General features: G+C 53.0%; 1 protein-coding gene across 2 annotated transcripts in view; it reads left to right on the top strand.

Annotated features, from left to right (window-relative positions):
* The window catches only part of EFCC1 (EF-hand and coiled-coil domain containing 1), a 43,708-nt gene extending 31,319 nt beyond the window's left edge, over nt 1–12,389 (top strand). Inside the window, exons 4-9 of one of the 2 annotated variants that reach the window (XM_077993648.1) lie at nt 2,504–2,661; nt 4,687–4,831; nt 6,062–6,227; nt 9,232–9,372; nt 11,095–11,164; nt 11,975–12,389. In XM_077993648.1, coding sequence (XP_077849774.1) covers nt 2,504–2,661; nt 4,687–4,831; nt 6,062–6,227; nt 9,232–9,372; nt 11,095–11,164; nt 11,975–12,111 — 817 coding nt within the window. In that variant the 3' untranslated portion in view covers nt 12,112–12,389. Of the gene's footprint in view, nt 1–2,503; nt 2,662–4,683; nt 4,832–6,061; nt 6,228–9,231; nt 9,373–11,094; nt 11,165–11,974 lie in introns of both variants that reach the window. The other variant, XM_077993646.1, reaches the window with a different exon arrangement.
* Nucleotides 12,390–12,644: the final 255 nt, after the last annotated feature.

The following is a 12,644-nucleotide window of genomic DNA, read 5'->3' as shown; positions in this document are numbered from 1 at the left end:
GGATTACAGGCACCCACCACCACACCCGGCTAATTTTTGTGTTTTTAGTAGAGATGTGGTTTCACCATGTTGGCCAGGCTGGTCTCTAACTCCTGACCTCAAGTGATCCACCCGCCTCGGCCTCCCAAAGTGCTGGGATTACAGGTGTGAACCACCGTGCCTAGTCTAGTCATTCTTTGAAAATAATCTCTATGACTGCAGTACAGTGCTCTCATTCTTAGACCAAACACAGAATGATTTAGGACTGATTATTGCTTTTGGAATAATTTTTCCAATAACACTCTGTAAGAACACAATGGCGTACCCTTACTTTTATGGTTTTTGTTTTTTTTTGTTTCTGAAGGTTTTCTTTTTGCAGCTTTATCATGAGGAGGGTCACTTTTGCAAAAATATCTCAGGCCTTTGTTCACTTTCTTTCTTTGTTTTTTTTTTTTCTCTTTTCTTTTGAGACAGAGTCTTGCTCTGTTGAGAGGCTGGAGTGTAATGGCGTGATCTCAGCTCACTGCAACCTCCACCTCCTGGGTTCAAGTGATTCTCCTGCCTCGGCCTCCTGAGTAGCTGGGATTACAGGCACGTACCACCACACCCAGCTAATTTTTGTATTTTTAGTAGAGACAGGGTTTCACCATGTTGGTCAGGCTGGTCTCGATCTCTTGACCTCGTGATCCACCAGCCTCGGCCTCCCAAAGTGCTAGGATTACAGGCGTGAGCCACGGCGCCCAGCCTTGTTGGCTTTTCTAAAGGTTTTCTTCGTGCAGCAGAGCACTCTCCTGATGCTCCTGGCTGGTGCTTATCCTGCTGGTTTTCTCTTCCTTGGTTGTAATCCAGTCCAGCCCTGCCACAGCCCCACATCAGTGGCTCTGCCTGCGATTCGAGTTCTCCCATGTCCCCCTGACCAACACCACTCGGCCTCCCCTTTTCCAAGATGTGGTTTTGCTTCATATTGGGTTCTATCGGGTTGTTATGATGAGATGGGTGTGGGACAGATGCTAGTATAAAGTGGCCAGTTTAATAAGTGGCCCTTTTATTAGTGAATATTTTCATGTTAGACAGATTTTTCTTTCTTCCCCTATCTTGTAACTGCAGGGACATGGAAAATGAATATTCAAAAGGTCAGGCCCTTAAAATATCAAGAAAAGTGATTGGTGGGGTGTAATGTAGGTTCCCCAAAGCCCAGAGAAGGGAGATGTTTCAATTAAAGGCTTTCGGGGACAAGGAATAGAAATGCAATTTAAACTAGTTGGGTGTGGTGGCTCACATCCAAAATCCCAGTGCTTTTGGAGGCCAAGGCACTGCAGGATCTCTTAAGACCAGGAGTTTGAGAACAGCCTGGGCAACACAGTAAGATTCTGTCTCTTTTTTGTTTTTTGTTTTTGTTTTCCGAGACAGAGTCTGACTCTGTTGCCCAGGCTGGAGTGCAGTGGTCGATCTCAGCTCACTGCAACCTCCGCCTCCTGGGCTCCCAGGTTCAAGTGATTCTCCTGCCTCAGCCTCCCAAGTAGCTGGAATTACAGGCGTGTGCCACCACACCTGGCTAATTTTTATATTTTTAGTGGAGACAGGGTTTCACCATGTTGGCCAGGCTGGTCTAGAACTCCTGACCTCAGGTCATCCACCCACCTTGGCCTCCCAAAGTGCTAGGATTACAGGATTCTGTCTCTACTTAAAAAAAAAAAAAAAAAGTAGGCTAGGTGCAGTGGCTCATGGCTATAATCCCAACACTTCAGGAGGCCAAGGCAGGCAGATTGCCTGAGCTCAGGAATTCGAGACCAGCATAAGCGACATGGCGAAACCCCGTCTCCACACACACACACACACACAAAAATTAGCTGGGTGTGGTGGTGCATACCTGTAGTCCCAGCTAATTGTGGGGCTGAGGTGGGAGGATCGCTTGAGCCTGGGAGGTCTAGGCTGCAGTGAGCCAAGATCATGCCACAGCACTCCAGCCTGGGTGACAGAGAGACCCTATCTCTTAAAAAAAAAAAAAAGAAAGAAAGAAAGAAAAAAAAGTAGCTGAAACAATGAAAAAAAATTTTTTTAATTCCCCTATAACAAGAAGTCCAGAGATGGGTGGCCCTAGGGCTGGTGAAGTCAACAGCTAAAAGACATTAGGGCTTTTGTTCAACAACTCAGTAATTCTCTCAGACATTTTTTCATGTCACAAGACAGCTGCTGCAGCTCCAAACATCACATTCTCGTATGACAATGTCTAAAGGCAGGAAGGAAGGGGCATTTCCTTTCGTAGAGTTTTTTTTTTTTATAAGGATGAAAATCTGTTCCAGAAGATTTTGCCTTGAGTCCCATTGGCTAAAACTGGGTTCCATGCATGTGCCCTAGCTGCAAGGGATGCTGGGAATCCCAGTATCTAGCACTTCCTCCTGGACTGTGGGAAGCTGACTCTGCCAGGGTGACAATGGTTCATAGACAGCTTGCCCATGCACAGTGGGGAATGAAGAGTCCTGTACTCTCCTCCTCAATGCCCGTGTCTCTCCCACCACTGCAGGTCAGAGGACTCCCAGCTCCCAACCCCACAGTTAGCCAGCCCGGAGCCAGGAGACAAGAGTAATGAACCTGAAGATGCTGGGACCAGAGACCCAGACCCCACTCCAGAGGGAGCCTGGCAGTCAGACAGCAGCTCCGGAAGCAGAGCCCCGGATGAAGGTTTGTCCCTGTGTGCCCAGTCTTCCTGCCAGGCTCACGGTCCCTCCAGCTATGTTCAGCCCTGTTCTCAGGGTCCTGTCTGCATCCATGCTACCCGTGCGCCCAGTCTTCCTGCCAGGTTCATAGTCCCTCAGGCTGTGTCAGCCCTGCTCTCAGGGGTCTGTCTGCGTCCATGCTACCACCAGCCTCCAAACAGAGCCCACTCCCACCAGCTGCTCAGGCTGGGCTGGGGCCCTTTTCCCCAGCCCCATCATCCTAAGAACCTAGGCCTGGAGAATCTGGGGGGTTTAGAGCCATCAGGAGGTCAGGATACCTCGAGACGTTCCCAAACTTGCCAGGTGGCCAGGGTCACCTTTAAAAGCATGGATGCAGGCTGGATATGGTAGCTCACACCTGTGATCCCAGCGCTTTGGGGGGCTGAGGCGGGTAGATCACTTGAGTTCAGGGGTTTGAGACCAGCCTGGCAACATGGCAAAAGCTGGCTCTACCCAAAATACAAACAGATTAGCCCAGTGTGGTGGCACGTGCCTATAGTCCCAGCTACTTGTGGGCACTGAGGCAGGAGGATCACTTGAGTCTGGGAGGTCGAGGCTGCAGTGAGCCGAGATTGTGCCACTGCACTCCAGCCTAGGTGACAGAGTGGGGCCCTGCCCTACCCCCCAAAGAAAAAGAAAAAGAAAAAAGAAAAACATGGATGCCCAGGCCCACCCCGGATCTCTGCATGTGATTCTCTGGGGCGGTGGGGGTGAGGTCATAAGCCTGGTTTTGTTTTTAAACAGCTGTATCGGTTAGGACATCGTTTGTCTCCCAGTGTCAGATCATTTAGCCCAAACCGGCTTAAGTTAAAAGAGAATGTATTGGTTCACGTAGCTTCAAAGTCCACGCAAGCTTCAGGCAGAGCTGAAACGTCAGCAGCGCCGCTGTCTCGACGCCTGGCCCTGCGTTGCTCTACAGCGATTCATTTCACAGGAGGCACTCCCCCCATAGTGGCAAGATGGTCACCAGCGGCTCCAGGCCCGGTCCTCTCAACTCCCAGGCCAGAAGCATGGAGGGCATTTCTCTTCCCTGCAAGTTTTGAGTCCAAGTCTTGGGCTAACTCCAGTGGCTGCCACAGCGTCCCTTGCCCTTCCTGAACTAGTCGCAGAGGAGGCTGCACTCAGCCTGGCTGGGCCTGACTCAAGTGCCCCTGGAGCTGGGTGGAGAGGAAGAGGAGGAAGTGGGACTCCCCTGGGGACAGGGATGGGGACTGAGGTTGGGCAGCAGAACACCAGGGGGCCACACAGACCCCCGGGCTTCCTGATGCTGCTGCAGACGGGAGCCCACCGTCAAGGCCAAGCAACACTGGGGACCACAGACAGTCACATGTGTCACACCCCCTTCCTCCACATTACTCCAAACATTAGATGCCTGCAGTTCCCTGAGCACTGAAAATCTGTCCATCCTGGTGCCCGTACCTTGAGGAACCCACCCCAGCTCCTAAGAGACTGGCTTGGCCTTTCCTGACTGGGGTTGCCACGGCCTAAAATGGAAATAACACTTATCTCTGAGACCACAGACAGGGCCTGGCTTGTGTCATCTTAGAAAACAGGGAAGAAGTCAGGCACAGTGGTTCATGCCTGTAATCCCAACATTTTGGGAGGCTGAGACAGGAGGATCACTCGAGCCCAGGAGTTTGAGGCTACAGTGAGCTACCATCACACCACTGTACTCCAGCCTGGGTGACAGAGCAAGACTCTGTCTCTTTAAAAAAAAGAAAGAGAAGAAAAAGAACATTTCTCCCCATGTCCCTGTGTGAAGTCCCAGGAAGGGGCTCTGACTGGCCAGCTTCACTCTTGGGCTGGTCACATTACAGGGAGACAGAACCAGCCTTGGTGGCCTTACCACACAGGAGCCTGGGACGTGGGGGGTGGCTATCTCAAGAGGGGACATGGCACAAGAGCCCTCTCCTCGGGCTGCCACCTGGGGAGGGATGCCTGGTTCCCCACCCTTTGTCCTGCGTCCCCACATCCTGTGCTTCCCCAGCAGTGGACGAGCAGCTGTTCCGATCCGTGGAGGGCCAGGCCGCCTCTGACAAGGAGGAGGAGGAGGAGGAGAAGTGGCGGGAGGAGCAGAAGATGCCGGCAGCTGAGGCCAAGACACTGCTGGCCCGGCTCTCCAGCTGCAGAGGCAGGTGTGTGGCCCGTCTAGGGTCAGCCACTGTGGGCCTCAGGCTCTCACACTCAGAGGTGGCCAGGGAAGCCAGGAGCACCCGGGAGGCTGGTTAGCCTGGCTCAGCCACCTCCCAGCCCCTCTGCGGCTCTGTCCCCTTGTCCCTCAGGGGGAGGTGGGAAGGCCCACCAGTATGTAGAGGATGAAGTGGGATGACCTTCCAGGGTACAGCTCGTGGCTGGCTTGAATTCCCATTCGTGCCTTCTCACCAGCACCTGCACCGGAGCTCTTGTGGCACTCCCAGACACCAGTGTCCCTCTCAGGCCCCTTCCCAACCCATCACCCCTTGCCACACACCATTTTCACAGCTCTCCAGCCTGGCCCCAGGCCGGTGCTGGCTCCCTGTTTCATCCTCACCTCCACCCTCATGGGGACCGAGGACAGGCCCAGGACACCTGGGACACCTCGGACAAATCACCTGGCTTCTCCGAACCTCAGTCTTCTCGTCTCTAAGATGGGATGGTGACACTTGTGTGGCAGAGGCTGTGTAAGGATTTGAGGTCAAAGATATATAATGCCTAACAGGTGCCTGGTGCACAGGAGGTGGGAACGCTGCTGGGGGCAACAGTTATTATTGTATGGTAAAATGCTGTTGATTTTCTGGAGTTGTTGTTACCACCAATTCTTCATGTCAACAGCAAGCACTTATGAAGCACCTACTACTTGCCAGGCAAAATCTGAGAGACAGGGAAAATTGCAGTAAACCAGACAGTGGCCTCCTCTTTTGGATCCTCTAGTGAGTGTGACAGGCGTGAGGAAGAGGGGTCACACAGGGGCAGGGACAGAGGCGGGGCAGGGAGATGCAGGGAATGCCTCTCTCAGCAGAGCCCTGAAGGAAACGAGGGAATAAGCAATGCAGATGCTGGGGGAAGAGCATTCCAGGAAGAGGGAAGAGCAAGTGCAGAGGCGCTGAGGCATGTTGGAGGGACCGCCAGGAGGCCACTGTGGCTGGAGCAGCATGAGTGTGGGTGGGTGGGAGGGAAGGTCAGAGAGCTCACGGAGCAGATCAGGTGAAGCCTTTGGCTTTTCCTCAGAGTGAGATGGGGGCTGTGGGAGGGTGCTGGGCAGGCAGGTGCCGTGGCCTGGCTTTGCTTTAGGAGGTCGACTCCACACCAGCACCACCTCTCCAAGGCTGGACAGAGTGGGCTCTGGGAAGCAGCCCCTGCAATGCGGGCCCTCTGCTTTGCTGCAGGTGTGATGACCAGACGGCGGAGAAGCTCATGACTTACTTTGGTCACTTCGGCGGTGCCGACCATGCCTGCACCCTGGGGGAGTTGGAGGCCTGCGTTGCCATGCTGGTGGAGCAGCTGAGGACTCAGGGCTGCGGTGGGAGGACCCTGGGGACCTCTGGGGAGGAGGTCAGCAGGTCCCAGAGATCAAAGGCTGGAGCAATTCTAGAGGATCTCACAGCTGGAAGGGTCTGAGGGATTGCAGCCAAGTCTCGTGCCCCATTCCCAAATGAGTAAACCAAGGCCCAGAGGGAGGTGATTTCCTCTGATTTAAATTTAATAAGAAATCTTTTGGTTGCAAATTAAAGGATCCCACCTCAAATTAGCTTGATTGCAAAACAGGAATTTATTGGAACATGGAGCTGAGAAGACGATGATCTGGACTTCAGGCACAGCTGGGTCCAGGGACTCAGACCAGATTGTCTCCATCTGTCTGCTGTGTTTTTCTGTAGGAGGGGGTCTCACTTTCCCCTGCTTCAAAAGGGCTTACTTCATATGATGGGGGAAGGGAAGGCAGGACCATTAACAGCCCTAGACTTCCATCAGCCCACCTGGGAAGCCCTCAGAGGAAAATGAGTCTCACTCCTAATACACGAAATCTCAGGGAGGATCTCCGATTGGCCACCTCACTCATGTGCCCGTCCCTGGGCCAATCCCTGTGGTGGTGGGGCGGGTTCAGTGATTGGCATTGCCACCAAAGTCAGATGAAGTGGAGGAGGGGCAGTTTCCCAAAAGAAAGGGAGTGTGGTAGCAAGAAGATGGGGAGGGAGGCCGGGCATCCAGCTGTCTCCATTTCAATAAGACCACTTCGCATTTCTCATTCTCTCTACTCTATAGGAACTTCTCTATTCCACAGTAGCCAAGTGTGCAATGCTGCTGAAAACTGTCATTTCACTAAGCTGTTGCCCACTGTGCTTTTACGTACTGGTTTTGACATAGTTTTATATTTATACATATGAAATTCTAAGTCTGTACTGCTTTTTACTTATGCATGGCCTGATGAAGTCCTAGTTCCTTAAATAACTTTTTTAAAATGATACCAGCTGACTTGTATGACCCATGAACCACACGCTCGGTGCTGATGTGCTCTGTCTTATTTTATGTTCAAGGAGTCCAGTGAGGTAGGAAACGGGTTGAGAGAGGTCAGATGGGCTGGGCTGGGAGCCCATGCCTCATCCACGCCAGTGTGCCCCCCTTGAACCAAGGCAGCCACACCGTCCGCCCTGAGGCCAAGGGTTGAGTCACTGGGGGCAGGAGGGAGCAGAGGGGCCTGTTTGGGCTCCATCCTCTTAGTGCGTGAAATCAGAGACCAAGACAGAAGGTAGCAGGCCCTGGAGTGCTGCAGTAGATTGGACAAAGACCAGGACTATGCAAATATTCTGCTGAAATGTGCAAAAGGAAACAAAGTCGAATGTCATTACAGGGCAAGCTGGTGTGGCTGCAGCTAAACCTTCCAGTGCGATCGGGTCTGCACCACCTCCAGCTTGTGGAATCCCTGCACCGGGATAGGGGCATCCCTCACTTACTCCCCAGAGAAGGCTGCTAACACCAAGTAGCACGGCATGGCGGTTATGTGCTGGAGCCAGGCTGCCGGGATTCAAATCCTGACTCCATTTCCTATGTGACCTTGGAAAAGTTACTCAACTTTTCTGTGCCTCGGTTTCCTCACCTGTGAAATGGGCATAATAATGGTACTATACTGCATGTATCAAACAAGTGAACACTTGTGGTGAGTGCTCAGCAAACATGCGCCACAGCTGTCCCTGTTTCTAGCACTCTTTTGTGTTGTGCAGGTCTCCTAAGTTGAAAGTTGTTTCTACATTTTCTCCACCACCGCTCTGGTTTCCTGGAGGCCTTGATCTTGCCTGCCCAGGCACCCCTCAGGAAAGTCGTAGCCCTTGTGGCTGGGGGGGGTGCAGTACTGTGGGCCATCAGGAAATAAACTGGCAGTCACAAAGTTCTGAAGGGCATAGCCACTCCTTTTCTAAGAACATTTCAAGGAAACAGGGCTTGGAGGATCCTAAAATTAGCCGGCGTTCCAGTCTCATCCCTAGAGAGCAGAGGCACTGGGCCTTCCCTCCTCCTGCCCAAGCCCAGAGTGGACCCTGAGCGCCCTTGGGCACCACACTTTCCACTGCTTCTCTTTCCCTCCATTGGTGCCGGGGAAGGGACTGCCTCGTGCCTGGCATGCTTGCTTTAGAAGGCAGGGGCCACAAAGCACTTTGTGACTGCCTGGCATCCTAGTGTTACTGGGTACGACTGATGGTTTCGGTGGCTCCCTGGCCAAGAGTGGGCCCATAACTCAGAGTAGGCCAACCAGGCCCCTCTCCTGGGACTCTCCATGCTGTGGGATGGGGATGGCTGGAAAGGGTCCTTCTCAGCTGTGGCTCTTGGATAAGAGGCTTGGGACACTCCCACTGTCTCAACCCTGTCCCATTCCTGAGGTTCTCCAGCTGCCAGTCCATTCTGGGATGTGCCCACTAGCCTGCTGTAAATGTCCTCTCTGTGTAAGCTAGCCAGATTGGTTTCTGCTGCTTCCCACCAAACTTAATTTGTTAAAAAAAATAAAATAAAAGGCCGGGCGCGGTGGCTCAAGCCTGTAATCCCAGCACTTTGGGAGGCCAAGACGGGCGGATCACAAGGTCAGGAGATCGAGACCATCCTGGCTAACACGGTGAAACCCCGTCTCTACTACAAAATACAAAAAAAAAAACTAGCCGGGCGAGGTGGCGGGCGCCTGTAGTCCCAGCTACTAGGGAGGCTGAGGCAGGAGAATGGCGTGAACCCGGGAGGCGGAGCTTGCAGTGAGCTGAGATCCGGCCACTGCACTCCAGCCTGGGCGACAGAGCGAGACTCCGTCTCAAAAAAAATAAAATAAAATAAAATAAAATAAATAAAGAAAAGAAAAGAAAATACAACAAAACCAGAGAAGAGAAGGGAGAATGGAGTCCTTAGAGTAGGAAACAAAATACACAATTTTTACATCAGTCCAACCCGCTGTGTGGCTCTAGGCCACACACTCAGCTTCTCTGGGCCTCAGCACCAGCCTCGGGGAGATGGAGTAGTTGATCCGGTCACCTGGAAGGCTGGGGGAGGCCAGCAAGGTAAGCACTGAGCCCCCTTCTCTCCCCAGGCAGAGTTGCAGCAGAAGGTGGAAGAGAATGAGCACCTGAGGCTGGAGCTGCAGATGGTGGAGACTGAGAGGGTGCGGCTGTCCCTGCTGGAGGAGAAGCTGGTGGACGTGCTGCAGCTCCTGCAGAGGCTCCGGGACCTGGTAGGCTCACGGGAGCTGCCACACTCAGGGAAGGGAAAGGAGCTCTTGGAGGGAGCCCCACCTGTGTCAGGCACCAGGCTCTAGGCTCTCCTCACAGTAGGCAGCTGTTACCCCATTTTACAGATGCAGAAATGGAGGCTCAGAGGAACCAACCAAAAATAGGGTTGGGGGTCTCCCCAGGTCATTTTAAGAAGCTAATAAAACTCTTGTATGTATCATTTTCTGGTTCTGTTCTCAAAACCAGAAGAGGATAAATAGAAGAAAGACAAGAAAGGAAAATTATAAACTAACGTGACATTTAAACATGGACACAAAATTATTAAACACAATACTAGCAAACCAAATCTGGCAGTGTTTAAAGAAATGCAACATGACCAAGTTGGACTTATCCTAGAAATTCAAGGATGATACCACATCAAAAAATCTATTACCAAAATATACCACATTGCAGATTAAAGGAGAAAGACCAGATGATCATCTCAATTGATGCAGAAAAGGAAGTCAATAAAATTCAATCTCCTTTGATTATAAAACTCCTCAGCAAATTAAGAATAGTAGAGCTCTTCCTTCACCAGATAAGGGCTCTCAACCAAATACTTCATGCAGATCTCACACTGACTGGTGACGTGTTCAGAGGAATCCCCCTAAAATCAGATGTGGCTGGGCGTGGTGGCGCATGCCTGTAATCCCAGCACTTTGGGAGGCCAAGGTGGGTGGATGGCTTGAGCTCAGGAGTTTGAGGCCAGCCTGGCCAATATGGTGAAACCCCCATCTCCCATCTCTACAAAAAAAAAAAAAATTTTGCTGGGCATGGTGGTGTGTGCCTGTGGTCCCAGCTACTTGGGAGGCTGAGGTGGGAGGATTGCTGAAGTCCAGGAGGCAAAAGTTGAAGTGAGCTGAGATTGTGCCGCTGCACTCCAGCTTGGGTGACAGAGTAAGACCTTACCTCAAAAAAATAATTAAATTAAATTTAAATTAAAATCAGACTCAAGACAAGAATGCCTGTCATCACTGTTTTTATGCGAAGCAGAGGTTCCATCCAATGCAGCAAAATGAAAGGGAAAGGCTATAAGGATTAGAAAGAAAGGAAGACCCAGGTCTGTGGGGCTCTGAAGTGGGCTGTGCCCTGTGCGTCGGGCTGCCTGGGCCCCGGAGCTGCTGAGGTCCAGCCCAGTGTCCATATCCTGGGCAAGCAGAGACCTGGGGATGGGCCCCGAGAGGCCAGTCCTAGCCCAGGCAGGCAAGGGCAGTGGTTCCCAGCAGAGGCCATGGGCCATGCAGCCTCAGGATAGATGATGCGGCCCCTCCACCTCCCAGCTGGGTGCCTTTGGCAAATTTCGCTTTCTTTCCCAGCATTGCTTTTTTCTGCTGGTTAAAATGGGCATAATAAAACATGTTGTTGCAAAGATCAAATGAGCAAATGCATAAAAATGCTCTTAGGGTTATTTCCCAGTGTCTACCTGGGCACAGATGGTAATCCTTAGGTACGTGATCTTTGATGGCATGCATCCTGCCCACTGCCCCACTTACCCTCCAAGAGTCTCTGAGAAACACAGGGTGGGCAGCCTAGGGGTAGGGGGCCAGGAAGGGATGAGGGTTGGGGAGGGGCTTGATCTGTCCCCAGGGAGCTGCCCAGAAGCCCCTAGGAGACACCAGTTCCTGTCGGCTGAACAGGGACACAGCAACCAGTCTGATCCAGCCCTGTCTCCATTTCTTTTTAAGAACATATCGAAAAGAGCCCTGGGGAAGATTTTGCTGAGCACGCTGGACGCTTTCAAGGACCCCACCCACGGTAGGAGAGCACCCCAGTCTCTCAGAGCCCAGGCAGTGGCTGGAGGGTGTCCTGAGGAGGAGACTCCAGCGTGCTTCATCCTTAGCATCTTGTCTACAAAACAATCATGTTATTCCTGTCCTGCATGCTTTAGAAAGTTGAAGGGGCTTTTAGCAAGAGCAGAGGCACAGAAGCCCCAGGCAGAAATGCCAGACAGAAGCCCAGTGAGGGGATGGGTGGGCGCCACCGGCAGCACTGCAGCCACATGCAGGGGAGGTGCCCCAAGGGTTTTAAACCCCTGAATCCTTATGAGGGCCCTAGAAGGAATGAGTTGTTATCCCCTTCCTACAGAGGAAGAGACTGAGGCACAGGGGTCAAGTGCTGGCCGCGCCCAAGCCTGGGACATCTCCCTTAAGCACTCAGTAACGTGGACCTGGTGTTTACACGAAGCTCAGGGAGCAGAACGGCAGGAGTGCCAGCTTATGCCTGGTGCAGCCAGGCCGAGCTCCCGACTCACGGGGCTTCACAGGCTGACAGGGCAACCAAAAGCCCTTTGCTCGCTGACCTCCCCGGGCACCACTGGGCAGAGCTTAGGTGCACCCACTGCCCTGAGCAGTCCTTGCCCTCGTGGAGGAGATCAGAAATTGTGTGCTCCAAGCCCCCTCTCCGGGGTCCTCGGGGGGAGGTGGTCCACAGAGCGAGGAAGCTGGGCAGGGCTGGGGAGGGGCACAGGGGGTAAGGGTGGCTGGGTCGCAGGAAGGAGGGACAGTAGCTCTGTGGGTGAAGGCAAGCAGACTGATCCTGCCCTCCCTGCCTGCTGTTTCCCTCCAGTGGGGAGGCCCAGCCCAGCAGCCATCCTGGATGCCCTGCACCAAGCCTTGGCTGCCTGCCAGCTGTTGAGGAGACAGCCCTCCGCACCAGCCTCTGCAGCAGCTGCGCTCGCCAACCCCCTCCTCGTCTCCTGCTGAGGTTACTGGCCCAGCCTGTGGGCACCCTGCTCAGCCTGACTGCCTTTGGACCAGCCTCCATGATCAGCCCAACCACTGACAGCTGGTCTGACCACCGTCACATCATCAGAACTTGAGTCTGTGCTGGCTCCTTCCAAGGTTGAGCCCAAGCCCAGAGCCTCCCACTGCAGTGCCTGGAAGCCACCCCTTCCTTGGGCTCCTCCACATTCCCTCGTAGCCCCTGCATTCCTGCCACCAGAGTCCACATTAAAGCCCTGCAGTTGCTGGATCAGCCTGCACCTGATGCTATATCTTTCCCCTGCCCTCAGGGCAGAGGTGCCCACTTTCTAACTGAGTCTGACCCCGAATCTCTTCCCCAGGGTTTCAGGATCTCCTCCCCTCCCAGCACTGTCTCCTTCCTCCCACCAGCATGCCTGCTGCAAGGGAGACTGGGCCCAACCTTTGGGATACCTGGTCTGTAGGAAAGCACTCCACATCCCAGGAAATGTTGATGACTAGGAAAGGCTGCGGGAATTCCAAGGAATAATCACTGT

The sequence above is a fragment of the Macaca mulatta genome, chromosome 2 (genome assembly GCF_049350105.2).
Source record: "Macaca mulatta isolate MMU2019108-1 chromosome 2, T2T-MMU8v2.0, whole genome shotgun sequence".
NCBI lineage: Eukaryota > Metazoa > Chordata > Mammalia > Primates > Cercopithecidae > Macaca > Macaca mulatta.
This window is presented reverse-complemented; position numbering and strand designations above follow the sequence as displayed.